We start from the raw sequence: 21,329 nt of genomic DNA on the forward strand, positions 1-21,329 counted from the left end.
CATACTCTCTCAGGAACAGATCTGAAAACTGAGTCCAAGTTAGTGAAGCAGCCTCATCCGAACTGTCTAACTCATAGGTGTGCCACAACTCATAGGCGGCTCCTCGAAGCTGGAAAGTAGTGAAGAAAACCCCGGTCGACCCTGATATACCCATGGCACGGAGAATGCGTCAACACATATCTAGAAATCCCAGAGCATTATCTGATGCAAGATGACTGAATACAAGAGGATTGTACTTCTTGAACCTCTCAAGCCTCAGCTGCTCGTCCTTGGAAACCACTGCCCTGTCCTCGGGCTAATCTTGGACTGTAGGCTATGCAGGAATAATCTCAGAGACTGGCTCAATATGAACTCGCTGGTCAGGAGTACGAGCGGCGGGATTTTGTGCTCCTCCCCCGACCTTAGATGTAGCTACAGCAAGGGGAAGCAACCCTGCCTGAGCCAAAGTGGTGTACATGCTCATGAACTGTGCCAGAGTCCCCTGAAGTGCTAGAGTAGTAGCAGCAATAGGCGTATCAGGTGCCTGGACTCTAGCTGGAACTGCTGGTGGTACCTCGGTGGCAGCTCGCGCGGGTGCTCTAGCTGTACCAGATGCACGTCCTTGGCCTCTACCCCGGCCCCGGCCTCTAACGGCTATAGTAGGGGGCGCGAGTGCCTGATCATTTCGGGTAGCACGTGTCCTCACCATCTGTGAGAGAATAGAAGATAGATGTTTAGAATTGTGACATCAAAATCTTGCATGACACGAAAATCTAATGAAATGGAATTTTCCTAACAGTTACATATCCTCTCGTAGATAAGTACAGATGTCTCTGTACCGATCAACGAGACTCTAATAAACCCACTTGTGATTCATGACTCCTATGAACCTACAGCTCTAATACCAACTTGTCACGACCCCGATTCGCCCTCCGTGAACCATCGTGGCGGCACCTAGTCTCTACGACTAGGTAAGCCTGAATTGCGGAAGATAAACCAAATTTGCGGAAGAAAACAATTTAAAACAGAAATAGATTAAATAAACATCATTTAAAAGTGTTGCTCGGCATACACAATATTAACTCTTAAAACTGATAGATTTTCTCAAAACCCGGAAACCCATGAATCCATAAGCCTTGGAATGTCTACCAGTGTCTAACTCCAGAATATCTAACAAGGAAAAGAAATACATAAGGGCTAATACAATATGGAGAGTAGAAAGGGGCTCCTCGACTGCGGACGCGGCAGATATACCTCGAAGTCTCTGGAACAGTCGCCTCACCTCAAAGCTAATAGGACTGAGTCAAGGTACCTGGATCTGCACATGAAAAACATGCGTAGAAAGGGCATGAGTACACCACATCGGTACTCAATAAATGCCAAGCCTAACCTCGGTCGGGTAGTGACGAGGAAGGTTAGGGCCCCACTGAGGTGAAATAAAATATAAAGTTCGACAGTGTAGGATAAGATAGTATAATTAAGTGCAACAGTAAGAAATAACATAGGATAGAAAGAACAACAACTAGAACAGAGACAAGATAATCACGAAAAGGAAATACAGCTCAACACAGAGGTTACAACTGGGGTACCTTCTAGGATACTGTCCTATAGTCCCAATTACATCTATCTAGTGGATCTCCCAGGATCCCGTCCCATAGTCCAACTATCAGTGTGCGGGGATATACCGGAATCCCGATCCATAGTTCCAAATATAAATATCTAGAATTGGGGGAATCTACCAGGTGCAGTCCCATAGTTCCATATAACTGTGCAGGAGAATCTACCGGAATCCTACATCCGTAGTCCCAAATAAACATACAAGAGGGATCTACTGGAATCCCACATCCGTAGTCCCAATGTAAATACACAGAAGCAACATGAAAATATTTAGCAAATGTCAATTTCATATTAAGGTAAGCAAGTAATTCAAGTCTAGTATGTTGCACAGAATTCAGGTAAAACAGTTTGAACAAATAAAGCAATTAAATCACTTAGACATGTTTTCCTACACTAAAAACAGGCTTAAAATGCAAGTAATATAACAGGGAAAGAGACATACTAGTAATTACTTAATGAAAATCGGATTTTCAACAATTAGCACAAGTATGCACTCGTTACCTCACATACAAGGCATTTCAATTAACAATAATATCAAATCCTAAGAGGAAGGTCCCTCACACAAGGTTAGGCAAGCCACTTACCTCGAACCGGCTCAAAATCAACTCGAAGCCACGTTCTTGCCACGAGTACTCGACTCCAAATGGCCCAAATCTATTCAATTCAATTTTATAATGTAAATAACACTTCAAGTAACTCATTCTACAATTAAATTCTACAATTACATTAGATAAATGACCAAAACGCCCCTCGTGCCCACCTCTCGGAATCGAGTAAAATTTATATTTTCAGAATCCTTACACTCTCACGAGTTCATGCATACCAAAATTATCCAAATCTAAGGTCAAATTCCCAATAAAAATTTGAATTCTAGGTCTAAGAACTTTCTTCCAACTTTTCCCCAATTTTCATCTTTAATCCGAAATTAAATGATGAAACTAACTATAGATTGATGGAATATAACTAGAATAATTAAATAATTGTCACCCAATAATTTCCTCTTCAATTTCCTCCCAAAATCGCCCTCTCTCGAGCTCCAATTTGATTTTCCAAGTTTTGAACCAAACCCTCAAAATTTCATATTTCTGCCCAGCGGTTACCGCATCTGCGGTCAAGGGAGCGCACCTGCGGAAGAATGCATTGCAGGTGCGAAAAGTCACTTAACGGGTTGGGTCCGCATCTGCTACACTGCATTTGCGAAAATCCAGCCGCACCTGCGGATCCTGGAGCTTGGGACAAATCTCGCTCCTACGGCCGCATAGCCGCTTCTGCGGCGCTGCACCTACGGTGCCACACTATCTGGTGCAATTATGACAGGTTCAACAAATTCCAAATTCTTCCTAAGTCCAATTCCACTACCATTAAGCATCCGAAACTCACCCGAGGCCCCCGGGACCTCAACCAAATTAACCAACATGTCCTAAAACATCAATCAAACTTATTACAACCCTCAAATCACATCACACAATGCTAACACCACAAATCACTCTTCAATCCAAGCCTAAGGATTTCCAAAACTTCCAAATTACGCTTTCGATCAAAAAGTCTATCAAACCTCATCCGAATAACCTAAAATTTTGCACACATATAACATTAACCCAACGGAGCTACTCCAACTTCTGGAATCACATTCTGATCCTCGGATCAAAATCTCACTATCGAACCGGAAACATCAAAAATTCAACTTTCGGCATTTCAAGCCTAAATTAGTTACGGACCTCCAAAACACAATCCGATCATGCCCCTAAGCCCGAAATCACCCAACAGAGCTAACAGAACCATCGTATTTCCATTCCAAGTTTGTTTTCACACTGTCCCGACTACAGTTAAATTTCCAACACTTAAGCTCTCATTTAGGGACTAAGTGTCCCAAAACTCTCCAAAACTCAAAACCAAACATCCCGATAAATAAAAATAGCAGAAATAAATACGGGAAAAGCAGTTAATAGGTGATCGGGGCGTTAATTCTTAAGACGACCGGCCGGGTCGCCGCAATTTTGAGTTTGATAATACTCCTTTATGTAAGCTTATAAGTTTTCATGTGAAAACCTGGCCAGTGTATTTTGTATCCGTCACATAAAATAGTTTAAGCGGAATTATAAAGGATTTAATTAGTTGATTAAATTAAATTTTTAATGATTTAATTAATTAACTGTTATTTGGGATCTTAACATGGGGAGTTTAAATAAGTATTAGTGAATTTTCAAAATTCATACTGAGGAGTTCAATTGCAGTTTTTAGTGGAATAAACTGCAATTAATTATAGTAAGAGTTAATTCATGCAAATTTCTAATTAATACTATAATTAGTAGCCTTTTATTATTTTTGTGGTCTCTGTAATACCTAGTAAAAATTTGGACTGACTTGGGCGAAAAGTAACTTGGGAAAAAAGTCATCTTGTAGAGTTAGAGTAGGATTCTACTTCCTACACGTTTTTAGCCTTATTTTTTTATTGAAAAACGTGTCTGCTTAAGTAAGACTTTTTTCACCCAATAACTCACCTTTTAGAGTTGTATTGTTCTTGCTCACTCAAAACAAATTCGTCCAAGGTCTTACTAGGACCATAGCAAAAGACTGCAGCCTTGGATTCTTGCTGTGTGGAGGATTTGTGCAACGATTTCAAGTGTTTAGTTCTTCTAATATATTAATTATAGCGTTGTCTAGTTTATATGTATTTGATGTCTGGTTTGTACGTTTTCTTCCACTGAGCATGTTCTAACAATTGGTATCAGACGCCGTCTTACATCTAACTAGATAATGTAATACATCATGATAGAGTAATATTAAAACGTGTTGTTTAATGATACATGTTTGGTATGATTATTCTATGTCAAAAATGTGATTGTTTTTGTTAGTATTTTAATTCTGTTATTATGGATTAATATACATATACATAAATAGTGGTGTTATATTTAATGACAATCTGTTTGATTACGTTTTTGTTGAATAATAGTGTTTTTTATTAAAAAATGTGACTGCTTTCAAGAAAAGTACTATTAATTTTGAAATTATGGATTAACAGTGTTATTTTAATAAAAACGTGGTTGTTTTGAATGCTATTAGTGATAAAATTATGAATTAATATACAGAATTATGAACAGTGGCGTTTTGTACGGGTGAAAAACATTCTCTTTTTTTTTACAATTATGTTCTAGCACAATTTTTATTAAATAATAATAAAAATATTATTTTGAGTTCTGATATCATGAGTTAACATACATTAGTATATTATGTGATTTGAACGATTCAAAATAATTAAAACCCTTAAAATGACAAAAATAGAATTCTACAAATAAAAAATAAATTTGGAATTCTGAAATTCTGTCAAACTCTGATTGACCTTAATTTTGGTAGGTTCATCCGAAACGACCCAGTGAGCAATACTCATTAGCTTTGCTTATGAGGTACGTCATTTTTTGGGAATTCGGGGTGGTTTAGATGGGGTTTTGGCTATTTTTCTATTTTTTGGAAAAACATATAATAATTGTTTTTAGAAAACAGTGATGGTAGGGTTCAATTTCCATGGTTTTAAATCATGTTTTATAGTAATATAATGAATTTATATGTTGACATAGGTCTTCTTCCATATCAGATAAGTTTATTATAGATGATTACTGTAGTTTTACCTATAATTATTTGATTACTTATATTAACTCTCCAACTGAGTTACATGTTGATTCAATGAAACTAGAGTTTACAAAAGTGATATTTACCTATCTTAAATTAATAGTTTACTCCCTATCTGAGTTAGTCCTGTTTATTGGGTAAATATCTTATATAGCTCATATATTTTACATGAATACTTAAGTTTCTCTAACGAATCTAACTGTTCAATGAGCATGGTTATATGTGTAATGTGTTATTTTGAATTTAATTATTCTAAATACATAACTAATGATCTATTTAATGTGAATATCTCTTAGATTAACCATGTCTTCATTCAACCCACTTACCTCAATTATGACCTAAAACAAGTTAGAAGGACCGAATTATGTTGATTGGAAAAGGAACCTTGATATTGTCCTAACTGCCGAAGGTTACAAATTTGTAATCACTGAGGAGTGCCCAAAAAAAACCTAAAAATGCTACTGATGATCAGGTTAAGGCCTATGACAAATGGGTCAAGGCTGATGAGATGACGCGTTGTTATATTCTTGTCTTTATGGCGAATGTTTTGCATCATCAACATCAACCTATGGGGTCTGCTTATGACATGCTCGAAAGTCTCAAAGAGATGTTTGGTGAACAAAATTGTGCGGCTAAGCAAACATCCATGAAAGCCCTTTTGAATACCAAGCTGGCTGAAGGATCATCGGTTAGGGACACTGTTCTGAAAATGATGAGTCTTCTAAATGAACTGGAGGTCCTTGGAGTTGTGATTGATAAGGAATCTCAAGTTGAGATGGTCCTGCAGACTCTGCCTGACAGTTTTTAACAATTTTTCTTGAACTATAATATGCACCAAATGAATTTATCTCTGGCGAAATTGTTGAATAAGCTATAAGCGGCAAAATCTATTATCAAACAACAAGCTCCAGTTGTGGCACTCAATATTGAGAAAGCTTCAGTTTCTAAGTTGAAAAGCGGTAAGATAAAGAAGAATTCTCAAAAGGTTGTGGCACCTGGAGGTGCGGCTGGTGTGAAAAAAACCCAAAGGAAAGTGCTATCATTGCAAGCAACCTGAGCATCACAAAAAACAATGCCCTGCCTATCTAGCAAAGTTAAATAAGCAATGTAATTCAAATTTAAATGTCATTGAAACTTATTTAGTGGTTGTCTCTACCATATTTTGGTGTGTAGATTCAGGAACCACTAATCATATCTGCACTACTTTGCAGGGGTTTCGGAAAACGCGATGACTAAGTGAGAATGAAGTTAGCGTTTTTCAAACCAATGGCGAGCCAGCACCAGCCTTAGCATTAAAAGATATTAGAGTTTCATTTAGTAGTGATAGAGTTTTAGTTTTGAAACATGTTCTCTATGTACCTTCTATTAGAAGGAATTTGATTTCGGTTTCGAAAAAATAATGGATGCTGGTTATAATATTTATTTTGCTAATAACTCTGTTGTTATTAAGTTTAAGAAACATTTTATCTATCTGTTGTTAGAGTACATGACCTTTTTATTCTTGACATATCTCTTCATGTGCTACAACATCCAAAAGAATTAAATAACATTAATCTACCACATAAAAGAAAACGTGTTTCTGAATTAAGCCAAACTTATTTGTGGCACTTAGGTCTAGGTCATATAAATCTAAATAGGATTTCGAGATTGGTCTCTGATGGACCTTTGAGTTCATTGAAAGTGGAGTCACTGCCAACATGCAAATTCTGTTTAGAAGGTAAAATGACCAAGAGACATTTTCCCTCAAAAAGAAATAGAGCTAGCGATAAGTTAGAATTAATTCACTCTGATTTGTGTAGCCCTATAAATATACAAGCAAGAGGTGGTTTTGAGTATTTTATGACTTTCACAGATGATTACTCAAATGGTTAAAGGGTCAAATATACCTATATACTATTGAATATAGTATTTAGAAAGGCTTCGTTATACTATTGGTACTTTTGAATCCCTACCGTTACACTATTAAATATTTGTACCCTTTCATTAACAGAGGGGACACATGTCATTCCCTATGCAATTTTCAGACCCAAGTTATAATAGCCGCCTTTTATTAAGACCCGACCCACCTAATTCAATTACCAGCCCCATTTAAATAAAAATTCTTGTCTCGTTCATAATCGTATTTCCTCTCTAAACTGAAATTGTTTCCTCCATATTTTGGTGTTTCCTCCATATTTAAACTTCAATTCTCCTGTATCAGTTCGATTTTATTTCTTTCCCTTATCAATTTAGGCTGTATTATATAAGTAGATAAGTGGGTGCTCAATGTTTGAATCTAGTTTTCTTCGAAAATGAGGTGATTTTGTGGTGATGTTGCCAACCACTTCACTTCAACCATTGATTGTAACCCTGGTAGGAGATTCTATAAGTGCACGAAACCTGAAGTAAGTGATATATATCTACAGATTTATATAGTTTTGACATTTTAACAAAATTTCAATTTTGTTAGTTTTCTCATTATATGTTGTTTGGATTTTGTTTGTAAGAATGAATCATGTGATTTTTGGGAGTACAAGACGAAGTCTTACCGGACAGAGCTTTGGTTGTAATTAACAATTTCAAGTCGAAGTTTGGTATTGCTCAAGTTCAACTTAATACCCTGAATATGGTATTGGATACGTGCAAGATTGAAAGAGACAAACTGATGCATTAGAGGTTATAAATATTGTTGAACTGAACAAGCAAGAGAGTTGGAAGATAAAGTGTTGAAGTTGAAGATTTTCATTATAATTTCATGTGCGCTATTTGTTGGATTTGTTGCGGCTTTATTGATGAAGTGAAGATCTGAATATGTAGTATTGTGTTGGTGGACATTATGTAGTATTTTAGAATAAAGTTTTTGATTTCATTACTTTATTTTGTACTTCAGATGAAGTTAATTTCAATGAAGTTTTTGATTTCATGACCTTGTATTCAGTTCTTCGTAATTAGTGTGTATTAAAGTATTAATTGCAATAAGAGCTTTGGTTCTCATCAATTAGTTTTGTTGCACCAATTGCTTGCATTATGTAGTAATCAGTTATACCTTAGCTTTTGTTCTCATCAATTAGGTTGCATCAATTAGTGTCCTTGCATTATTTAGTAATTAGCTTTACTGCACCGAAAGACGCCTGCATATTTCAAGTGAACACAACTGCAGAATATACTTGCACATTTCATTAACTATACCAACTACAGTAATTTGCTGTTTGCTGACATTTTAAATGAACACAACTGTAGAATACAGCTGCATATTTTAGTTGCTTACCAAGTATAATTCTAGAACATTACAATCCAAATCTAAACTATAAATGAGCAAGACATAAGTATATAGAAGTAGAACTATCATAACTTGAAAGTCATGATCAACACAATAGCAAAATAAAGTCAACATCATTGACATTAAACATTAACCATCTAAAATATACTGTCACAACAGTAAATATATGTCTTGATAATTGGATGCAATTCTATAACCCAAAAACTTACACTACTAAGTTATAAGATGACATCCATTTCAAGTTTTGTTACCAACAACATCAAATAAAATTAAATACTACAAAAGTATTGTAGGATTTCACTAATTACATCCCAAAAAACAAAACAAAACAGTCCCAACTTGAGGTTCATTTTTCTTTCCTTGCTTTCAGCTTCCCAATCCTCTGTTGCCTTAGCTTCTCTAGCTGATTCCCAGTTGTAGCAGACTATCCCTTCCAGGTAAGTGATGGTGGTGTATATGGAAGATCTGTGGGCTCACTAACACCGTTGGTATCACCTGTGAAGTTAATTGATCTTGTCCCAGTTGGTATTGTTATTTTTTACCTCTTTGGAAGTCTTGCCATAATTTTTGATATAGTCATCGGCCTAATAACAACATCTTCATCATTGCCAATTTCTGGGATGTTAGCATCTATATTATTGCTTGACTGCCCAACTCTCTTAATTATAGGTGTTGGTATAAAGGTAAATTCTTTGCCTTGACTGGGTTGAGATACTAGAGGCGCTGATAAGCTTATATCTTCTTCTGTTTCCTCATCTATTAAAGATCTTTGCCTCTTTTGAGGTTGTTTTGCCTTACCTTTCCCCTTTGATGACTGTTAAACAAAGAAGTTAAATGAGGTAATATACACAAATACAACTAAATAAAAGTGAATATGATAGATTTACCATGCTACAAGTCCTTGCATTATGGTTTGATTGTCCATATTTACCACAAGTCATGACCCTACCTTTTCTGGACAAAGACCACCCTCCTTGCCTTTTAATTGCTTCATTCTTCTCCATGTACCTCTTAACCTTTGGCCTGCTAGCCATCTTCACAAAATCTAGTGGTTCCATTGCTTGGGAAGGTTCAATTTTCCAAAACAATTCACCTCGAACAGGCTGTAACTTGTGTTTATAAGTCAATAAGTATGCCTCCTTGCTAAACCAATAATGCATTTCTGTTAGTGGGCCTATATGAGCATAGCTGCAATAGTATGAGGGCATGATATTCTACTAAAACTCCATGCCCTGCAAGTACACCTCCAAAAATCCAGCCTAACACAATATATATCACCTCCCTCAAACACTGCATAGCCATTGTCACCATTAGTATTGACTTTACAACATTGAGCAATCTGTAGATACCTATTGTACAATTGCGTGCCTTTTGGACTGAATTCAGAAGCCCATGTCTTCACTTCATCTTCATGTATTCTTATTATGTTCATGACCTTGAGTCTTATATCCTCCAATATCTTAATTATTGGCTTGAATCTAGCATCCGGAATCTATTTGTTAAAAGATTCAGTCATGTTGTAATCAACTAATTGATTCTTGCATACAATATCCAAGTAAGCTCTACACCAAGCTTGAGGTGGATACTTCAACAGACCCTCAGCAACTTCCTTCTTCAATTCTCCTAATTTCTTTAGTTGATCTTTGAATTCCTCTTCATATGTCACCCATGCACACCACCAAAATAGTTTCTTGTGTTCTCTAGTGTTAAATGATTTGCACCAGTTGGCCTCAATATACCTGACAGAGAATTTGTGGTGTGCTTCTGGAAGGACAGTTCTGACAGCTTCAGTTAATCCCTAGATATTTTCAAATCAACCAAAATAAACTTTTATCAGCTAGTGTGCATAAAACAACAAAGTAAATGAAAGAAGAAATACAATAAAACAAGAAAGTTACCTTTTGCATGTCTGACATGAAAGTGATCCCTTCACCATCTTTGAGGTTCAAAGAATTCTTCAGTAATTCCATAAACCAAATCTAGGTTGCCTTTATTTACTTGTCAACAACTATCCATGCCAAAAGGTAGAAGTGATTGCTACTATCCTAACCAACATCAACTAGCAATATTCCCTTGGCCTTCTCCTTCAAAAATGTACCATCAACGCCAATACATGGTCTAAGCCCCAAACTAAAACCCATCTTCATTGCTTGAAAGCAAATATACATCCTAAGAAATCTTCTTTTCCTTTCAGCAAGTGCATTTTTTGAAAGATTGATAACAATATTACTTCCATTATTACTTTCCCTTAATGCAATAGCATAAGCCTCAAGCTTATTGTATTCATCAGTAAAATTGCCCTTTAGATTCTCCAATACCATCCTCTTTGCCCTCTTGCACTTTCCATGACTAACATTTAACTCAAATATCCTCTTCAAGTTAGCCCTTATCTCCCTTACCTTATATTTTGGATCATCTTGTAACTTTCTCTTAAAGTATTAAGCTATTGTGTGATAGTCAACAGTAGAATTATCAAATGAAATGCCACAACTATGGTTTGGATTTAGGGTCTTAATTTTAACCCCAACATCCCCTTCCTTGGATACTAAACAAACAAAAGGGCAGTCTTTTGTGTTTGTGCAAGTATACCTAACCCTAATCTTGTCACTCTTCTCCAAGTTCAGTTCTTTCTTATTGGACAAAGAATACGACTTAAGACACTTTCTAGCTTCTACGGCATCCTTAAAGGTCATACCCTTATGCAACTCCTTGTACTCACTAAGTTGTTTAGTTATTTTCCTTTTTTGTGATTTTAACAATTTCAGTTCTTCCGAATCATACCCATCAAAATCAGAACTAGAGTCAGACCCTATATCACTCAAGCTACAATCAGTGCCAACCTCATCCATATTATGGTGTACAATATTGTATATACTATGCAAGGGAGGATCACATTCATCAACAACAAACAGATTGATTACTTTATATTCAATACAAATTAGCTTTAACAAATGTCTAATCCCCTCATCCCCTTAAATCTCATAAAGTGTACCACAAGGGCCTTCAACTATTAGTTGTGAAACCCCTACAAATCCCAAATTTTTTGTGAACTCATTAACTAAATCAATAAAAGATAGAAGGTGTGGGTCATACCCTTTCTTAATATACTGTACTTTCTTTGGGTATACCACTTGTGGATTACAAATTTAGTCACCGCAATAATTAAATATTAAGTAAATTAATATCATCACTGACTTTCTCTAAGCATGCAAAAAAGAAAAGAAAGAAAAAAATAGTAAAGGAACTAGCAAAAAAGGCATAAAAAATACGAATAAACATATGAGGCCCCCCCCACCCCCAAAACAATAAAGAAAGACAAAGTCTGCATCTAAAGTGGCACTATGAGGACCCTCCCTTAATAAAGAATTCACAACACAACAAATAATACCTAAAATGTGTGACATGCAAATGATTTAAAGGACTCATTGCTTTACTTACAAACAAAAAGTAACCAAATTTATATAGGACTGTCTAGATAACAACAGAAAATGTAAACAATACAAAAAGAAGAAACCCTAAACCACCTATAAGAAATTAGTCGAAACCCTATACCAGCTAGAACATTCAACAAAATTGCATAATATATCGACTAAAAGATGAAAAAGGGAACAATTTCATGAAGAAAGATGGTACCTTTGAACTCATCCAACCCTAAATCGCCAAACTTCATGCGTAGTAAGACCTTCACCCAGTACAAAACTTCGGACTAGAAAAGAGAGATAAAACTCGAGCTGGTGTAAAATGGGAAGGGTCGTTTTCATTTAAGTAGAGCTGATTATTGAATTGGGTGGGTCGGGTCTTAATAAAAGACATGTATTATAACTTGGTTCTGAAAATTGCATAGGGAATAAACACGTGTCCCCTCCTTTAATGAAAGGTACAAATATTTAATAGTCTAACGGTAGGGACTCAAAAGTACCAATAGTATAACGAAGCATTTCTAAATACTATATTCAATAGTACAAGGGTATATTTGACCCTTTATCGTTACTCAAAATATGGATACATTTATTTGTTGCACCGTAAGTCTGAATGCTTTGAGAAATTCAAAGAATTTAAGACGGAAACAGAGAAACGACATGATAAATATATCAAAACATTGCGATCTGATCATGGTGGTGAATACCTCTCTACGGAATTCATTAAATACTTATCATATTATGGAATTACATCTCATCTGCTTCAAGAACATCACAACAAAATGGTGTGGCAGAAAAAGAAATAGGACCCTTATGAAAATGGTTAGATTAATGTTAAATTATTCCGATTTGCATTCTTCATTTTGGGGATATGCTTTAGAAACAATAAATTACATTCTAAATTTTGTTCCTTCAAAGTCAGTACCTTCAACTCCAGTAGAATTGTGGACTGGGCGCAAGCCAAGTTTACGGCACATTCGGGTTTGGCGTTTTCCAACACATATGCTGAAAGGGAAAGCGGATAAATTAAAATCGACGACAAAAGTATGCATCTTTATTAGATATCCAAAAGGAACTAAAGGCGGATTATTTTATTGTCCCAAAGAAAAGAAGGTAATTGATATGAGAAATGCCATATTTTTAGAAGAGGACTATTTAATGAACCATATTCCTAGATGTAAACTAGTTTTATAGGAATTAAGTAAAGGAGTAACTAATGACTCATCTCTGAAACGTATCCCAGAAGCCAGTATTGACATACCACTGGATTATCGTAGTGGGAAAAATGTCAATAGGCAGCATAATGCACAAGAGCAATTGTCTGACATCTCTCTACCCCAAAGTAATGGGAGTAATACTGAGCAACCTGAAATTGTTCTGCAGCCTGCACTCCAGAAAGAAGTTAATGATATCCCAGCACCGCAAGTTGTGGAGGATAACATTGAGACTTCAGTTCTGAAAAATGATGTTATGATTTAATAACAAAATTAGACTACACCTGTAATGACTAGTCGTAGTGGGAGAACTATTAGAAAACCTCTCTGGTTTGCGCTCTTGGGAGAATCTTGTGATAGAATCCCTGAAGAGCCTAATACAGAACCTATTAATTACGAGGAAGCACTACAGGATATAGATGTTGATAAATAGGTTGCTGCTATGAAATCTGAAATGGAGTCCATGTACTCCAATCAAGTCTGGAATCTTGTAGAACCACCTACTGGAGTCAAACCCATTGGATGTAGATGGATCTATAAGAAAAAGAGAGGAGGATGGAAAAGTGTAAACTTTTAAAGCTAGGTTTGTTGCAAAAGGGTTTACTCAAAAAGAAGGGATCAATTATAAGGAAACTTTTTCACCAGTAGCCATGCTTAAATCCATTAGGATTCTCTTATCCATTGCTGCTCATTACGATTATGTGATTTGGAAAATGGATGTCAAGACGGCTTTTCTTAATGGAAGTCTTGATGAGTGCATCTATATGTCACAACCAGTTGGTTTCATAAAAAGTGGAAATGAGCACATGTTGTGTAAATTAAAGAAATCCATTTATGGATTGAAACAAGCTTCTAGAGCATGGAATACTTGTTTTAACGCATCGATTAAAACCTTCGGTTTTGATCAATGTGAAAATGACTCATATATTTATAAGAAGTGGGATGGAGATAAAGTTACATTTTTAACTTTGTACGTGGGTGATATTTTTCTCGTAGGAAATAATGTGAGCATGTTGAATTCAGTAAAGAAATGGTTGTCTTCGTGTTTCGACATGAAAGACTTGGGACAGGTGGCACATATCCTTGGGATCAAGCTTATGCGAGATCGCAAACGAAGGATATTAGCCTTATCCCAAGCGCTTTATATTGATATTATTCTCACCAGGTTTAGCATGCAAGATTCCAAGAAAGGCTTTCTCCCTTTCAGATATAGAATCTCTCTGTCGAAAGATCAGTTCCCAAAAATGACTGATGAAATGAAAAAATGAAGGAAGTCCCTTATGCTTCTGCTATAGGGAGTCTCATGTATAATATGCTATGTACTAGACTTGATATCTGCTTTGATGTTGGCATGGTTAGTAGATTTCAGTCTAATAATGGATGGGAACACTGGACTTCCGTTAAACATATAATCAAGTACTTGAACATGACTAGGGATTACATGTTGGTTTATCACTCAGGTGATCTTGCACCCATTGGCTATACTAATTCAGATTTCCATTCAGATAGATACTCTAGAAAATCTACCTCAGGATATGTTTTTACCCTAGGAGGTGGAGCTATAAGTTGGAGGAGCATCAAGCCATCATGTGTTGTTGATTCCACCATGGAAGCCGAATATGTGGTTGCATCTGAGGCAGTTATAGAGAATGTTTGGCTCGGAAATTTTCTAAAAGGGCTTAATGTAGTTCCTTCTGTTCAAGCACCGATTGTACTTTATTGTGACAATAATGGTGCCGTTTCAAACCCGAAGGAACCAAGAAGCCATAAAAGGAGTAATCATATTGAGTGTAAATATCACTTAATTCGGGACATAACTTAGAGAGGTGATGCAAGAGTGTTGAAGATTGCGTCAGAGGACAATTTAGCAGACCCGTTTATAAATAGCTTGCCATAGAAGATTTTTGACAAGCATGTAGAAGGAATGAGTATTAGAGTCGTAGACACATGGTTATGAGTCTAAGTGGGAGATTGTTGGGATATACTATTAACCATGCAATTTAGACATAGTATTTTGTTTTATTCTTTATGGAACAATCGTTTATTTAGTTTATTCAATTCAATAAAGTAATATTTTAAATAGATCATTTATTACATGTGTGTTCTTTTAGTTATGTAGTAGTCAATTTAGTGTATGGAGTCTTAGCTCATGCACAGAAAATTAAATTGTCGGTTCTCATAATTAATAAACTATGTTCACAATCGAAGATATTATTGGGCAAACTATCTTGATGATTGTAGCACAAGATTATAGTATAATTTGTCTTGATTATGCGAGTGGTTTTACTCCGACTTCTTGTGCTAGTATACTTAGTGTATATTGAACGGACGAAGTAGAGAAAAATGAACTTATACTCCTAATCTTGATATAATTATTATGATCAATATGATTTATTTATTGTTTTGATTTATCAAAAGGTACAACTCTATTTAGAGTTAGTGCATGCCTAATAGATTGGACAATAACAAATAGCATTTGTGAAATGATAATTAGTTGATAGAATCCATGACTCGTTTTGAGTTTGATGATACCCGTTTATGTAAGCTTATAAGTTTTTATGTGAAAATCCGGCCGGTGAATTTTGTATCCGTCACATGAAATTGTTTAAGAGGAATTATAAAGGATTTAATTAGTTGATTAAATTAAATTTTCAGTGATTTAATTTAATTAACTGGTATATGGGATCTTAACATGGAGAATTAAAATAAGTATTAGTGAATTTTCGAAATTCATATTGAGGAGTTCAATTGCAGTCTTTTAGTGGAATAAATTGTAATTAATTATAGTAAGAATTAATGCATGCTAATTTCGAATTAATACTATAATTAGTAGCTTCTTATTATTTCTGTAGTCCCTGCTATACCTAGTACAAATCTGGACTGACTTGGGTAATAAGTGACTTGGAAGAAAAGTCATCTGGTAGAGTTAGAAAGTAAAATCCTACATACTTTTGGAGCCTTATTTTTGGCTAAAAACATGTCTACTTAACAGCTTGTTTGGATAGTTGTTATATGTTGTTTGATAATGTATCGTTTCGTATTATACCGTATTATATTATATTGTATTGTATTGTTTGATGAATATAATGTTTGGATAGATTGTATCGCTTGTTGTTGTTTTATGATGTCACTCACCAACAATATGAAGAATAAACTTACAATATTACTAAGAAAAAATAGAATATGGAATAGAATTATTATATAAAAAAGCAGGATAAAGAATAAAATATGATTATTTAACAATAGGAAGGCAATATGAGAGAAAAAAGCAAGGACACGACGCCACGACACCAAATTCGTTGTTCCATAAAGTGGCACTTTTCATCGTTACGTAACGATGAATTTAACGACGATACAATGAAATTTAAATATCAATCAAAACATACATTGTATTTAAAATAATAATACGATACAGTACGATAGGTAACAACCATCCAAACAAGCTGTAAGTAAGACTTTTTTCACCCACTAACTCACCTTTAGAGTTGTATTGGTCTTGCCCACTCAAAGCAAATTCGTCCAAGGTCTTACTAGGATCATAGCAGAAGATTGCAGCCCTGAATTCTTGTTGTGTGGAGGATTTGTGCAATGATTTCAAAAGGTTAGTGCTTCTAATTTAGTAATTATAGCATTGTCTAGCTTATATGTATTTGATGCCTGATTTGTATACTTGCTTCCGCTGCACATGTTCTAACACTAACTACTACTAACTACTACTTGATTTTGTTTCCTTTTCCATTTTGAGCAACATTATTGCTCTTCCACTGGTATAAACACATAATCCAGGAGAATGACCAAGTTTGGACTTTTCTATATTCTCTTAAATTTTCTTCAACTTTTCCTCAAAAAGTCTATATTAGTATTAGATAACATAATAGTCCTTATGACTATTCCGTATTGTTGGTTATGAAATGGCAAAGGCTTAAATTTATGACAGAAAAGCTGAACGATTATGGTAATAGATTAGTAACATTTTGCTTTACGTTGCTCATTATTTTCTTGATTCAAGAGGTACTCTAAGTTTGTTCGGATTGTGGTCAAATGTGTCGTTTTATACTATATTATATTACTATTAGACTATACTATTTTATTGTTCTCTTTTAATAAATATTTCTCTTATTTGGTTTGACGTATTGTGTTGTACAAAAACTAATAAGTTTGCTAAAATCCATTTAATTTACTGTAAGTGATAGACTTACCAACAATTGAAGACCAAAGGAAAATAAAAAATAAAAAAATGATTGTAAAAGACAAGATTGAAAATCGATGAGGAATAGTTGCTAAATATATGATATAGAAAACAATTGAAACCTAAAAAGAAAAAAGGAAAAAGAAAAAGATTACTTACAAGAAAGTGGCGAGAAAGAGTACATATATAGTAGCTAGAAGGAGGAGCACTGATAAAAATGTACTGCTTTGTTTACCTTAAAAAATGAGCTTTAACAATTAAAGATATTTTGTGATTTTAAAGATATGTGATATATTCTAATACTAGTGATTATTTACGTAATATTCATCTTAAATAAGAAGAAATAAAGAACCGAATCAATGTTGTTAAGGCAGTAGGGGGCCTCGAGCTCGATTATCCAGGGACCTCGAGGTCAGCTAAGAGTAATAAAGTATGAACAATAAAATAAAGGTAAATAAGCTGAAGAACAGTTGGAGAGCACGTTAAACAAGAAGAATAAAAATATTCTATTGCAATGAATGATCTGATCCCTTTACAAAATGATTAGGATCTCCTTTATATAGGAAGAGAAAACCCCAATATAGTACCTTGCTCATAAAAGTAAAAGATTCTATTGGTACAGGTGTATAATGGCTTAGTACGGATCTGTACCATTTCGTACAACCCCTATCCTATAATTAATGCCCAGACCCATGTGTTCCTGAGAAATTCCCGCTCATTCTTGATTGGTCTCGAGATTATGTTGCCCTCGATGCGGCCCGTGCCAGGCACTCGATAAGCTTTCCCGAGGTCGGTGTTCCTTAGCCAACCACAACACCCACTTCGAGTCTCTCAAACTCGAATCTATAGCCCGATTTAAGCCTTCAAATCATACTCATCGATTTTGATCGTATACATGCTTAGAATATAATGAAAACAAAATCTGGTAAGAGATGTGTATGGGTCAAAATCTGACCACATATGGATTAGTGCTGAAACGAATGACAAGAGGTCGACTAAGTCGTGTGTAACGACTCGACCGGTAGTTTCATGAGTTACCGCTCTGTTTCCCCCATTTCTGCTTCTTATTGTCTTGTTCAGTTGTATTATATATTATCGGGTTGGTTGGCTCGGGTATGGAGAGGTTTTAGTAAGGTTTGAGGTACTTAGTCTCTTTTAAGTAAGCTTAAGTTGGAAAAGTCAACCGAATATTGACTTATGTGAAAAAGGGCTCGGATGGAAATTCTGATAGTTCGGATAGTTTCGGGAGGTGATTTGGGACTTAGGAGTGTGATCGGAATGTGTTTTGGAGGTCCGGAGTGGATTTAGGCTTTAAATGGCGAAACTGGAATTTTGGCGGTTGGTAGGTGAGATTTTAATATAGGGCTCAGAATGGAATTTCGGGAGTTGCAATACGTTCGTTGTGTCATTTGGGATGTGTGTGCAAAATTTCAGGTCATTCGGACGTGATTTGATAGACTTTTTGATCAAAAGCAAAATTCAGAAGATTTTTGGAACCTTAGGCTTGAATCTGATGTTATTTGGTTGATTCGATATTGTTTAAGGTGTTTTTAAGATTGGTATAAGTTTGGATAGCTGTATATGACTTGTTCGTGCTTTTGGTTGAGGTCCCGAGGGCCTCAGGGTGATTTCGGATGGTTGACAGGAGAATTTGGAGTTGAGTTTGGCACCTGAAGTTTATAGTTGCTGTCATAACCGAACCAGCGGTTGGGAGGCTACAGGTGCTGTAACACCTCCTTTTTTACTACACCCACCGAGAAGGGTGTATAAGGGAGTTTTTTCCAATTAAAGTGACAATCGAAACGGGATATTTATTTAAAAATTCAGAATCGCCACTTGGAATAATTTTATGGTGTCCCAAGTCACCGGTTCAAATCCCGAATCGAGGAAAAGATTGACTCTGTATTACAGTCTGCGAGCACAGAAATACGGGCAAGGAATTCTGTTAATCCGGGAGAAGGTGTTAGGCATTTCCGTATTCCGTGGTTCTACCACGGTCGCTCAACTGTTATAATTGTCCTATTATCTGATTTTAGTACATATTTTAGTCTATGGTTCAGTGTTAACTTTGTAACCGCTTTTATTTACATATTTTTAGGAAGATTCAACATCACATAAAATGCGTCTTAAAGCACGTCACATAAATGCACCTGCAGTTCACGACACATTTTATATAACGTTGTTGAGATTTGGATTTAGGTCACATAAATGCGCACCCGAGTTTAAGGAAATTAATTTAAATTACGCGCCTAAAACAACTACGCACTTTCAAGTTTGTGAGGGCCATGGAAGTTTAACTAAATGTCACGCCTCGAATTCTAAAAAATTAAAATTAATTAAACGAGGGCCATGCAATTGTCATTTTGTTCGGCATGGCGCGCTTCAATTCTAATTTAAAAGGGAATTCAAACTATATTTGGAGGGCTATGAACTATTTATTATCTAGTATGGCTCACCCCCACTAAATATAGAATCTCAATTACCCAAACATTAATGGGCAAGGATCCTACTATGGTTCAAGCTAACAGAATGTATTTTTTATAAAAGAAAGGAGCTAATGGTTTGAAGTCAAAATTTGGGCCCAGCGTGGAGCCTAGTAGCCCACAGATGTAAGGCCATTCTGAATTACAAATTAGCATCAGTCCAGGTCGGGCCCAAGAGAGAGCCCAAATTGAACAAAGACCAGCTTCAGCAAGCGATGGGGTCTTTAGTTCGAGTCCACACTTCAACACAGGAAGTCAATCCTTTTGAGCCAACTTTGCCATGAAAATGCAACAATCATATTAGACTAGTTATTTGTTTAAAGGGCAACCTTAAATGATCATTACTTGTCTGAAAAACTAACTGGACACGGAATAATAATAAGAATTCACATCCCAATTTTGAACAAGCTATATTATCAACATATTACATGAAATTCGAATCCTAATCGTGATCCTGCCAATGACAATGCAATTCCCACATAATTTATCAGGTTTTGTGACTTGTCAAACCGTAAATTCATTGTTTGAATCACAGTTTTTTAAGAACACAAATGCCTCGCTTGAATTCTACAGGACAACGCACTAGAAAGATGTGATACAAAACTCAGATTCTGAAAGAAGAACTAAGCTAAACATGAAACTGATTTAAACTAGTTTTAAAGAAAAATAATGAGGCACGCCTTGATCTTTGCTCTAAGGAAGCAGACATTTAACAGTACATGTTTAACAGCCTAAAAACAGGACCTCAAATCGACTGCATTTAAACCAGTCCAGATATTGACCTTAAAACAAACAAGTAGTGCAAATGACTACATATAAAGGGCTATACTAAGATGGACATCCGACCAAGCTACCATGGCATATGATATTCAAAGGCTTAGTCTTTGATCACATATCCATAGTTTGAAAGGCAGTAAATGAAATTTTCTAAACAAAAACAAAGTAGACAAGTAAGCTAGACTATGAATCCCACTAAGGGTGAATACAACTCAAAGCTCCGGATTTTCATTTTTTGATTCCCAATCAAGCTTTACATTTAGGTGGAATGCAGAAATATACATGAATAACATCAAAAGATACCAAAATTAGCTTGAAACTTAAGAGGAAGCAACAGTAATAGATTAGTAGCAACAGAAACAAGCCACAACTCTTAATCCAAACCACTTTTCAGCCCAGATAAATCAGAATAGCCTTCAGAAAACGAAAAACTTCAAGAATTGCAAAAGATTTTAATGGAGCAGTAACTTTCAGTATTTTCGAGCCGTTTTTGCTTTTTTCTAAATCTGATCCCCTCAAAGATTTCAGCAAATGTGGCTTTTATAGAGGGATGTTAGGGCAGCATAAAGATTTTAGACTTTATTTTTAATCCTTTTCTAATTTTTGTTTTTGCTACTGTGCCCTTAGTGTAAGACTCAGATTTTTAGTTTAATCCCCACTCCCCTTTCTTAGAAGCTTCTCATAGTAGTTACTAAAGATTCCCTACCCCAATTTCCCCAAACACCCTTTTAAACCTCCATTATTTACCCTTTGAAAAACAAAAAT

At 35.6% G+C, this 21,329-nt stretch overlaps 1 protein-coding gene across 1 annotated transcript; it reads left to right on the forward strand.

The window, feature by feature from the left end:
* Window positions 1-14,379: 14,379 nt before the first annotated feature.
* LOC142177478 (secreted RxLR effector protein 161-like) lies at window positions 14,380-14,937 on the forward strand. Its single transcript, XM_075246341.1, has one exon. The coding sequence runs from the start codon at window positions 14,380-14,382 to the stop codon at window positions 14,935-14,937; it is 558 nt and encodes a 185-aa protein (XP_075102442.1).
* The last annotated feature ends 6,392 nt before the right edge of the window (window positions 14,938-21,329 follow it).

This window comes from Nicotiana tabacum, chromosome 3, assembly GCF_000715075.1.
Source record: "Nicotiana tabacum cultivar K326 chromosome 3, ASM71507v2, whole genome shotgun sequence".
Lineage (NCBI taxonomy): Eukaryota > Viridiplantae > Streptophyta > Magnoliopsida > Solanales > Solanaceae > Nicotiana > Nicotiana tabacum.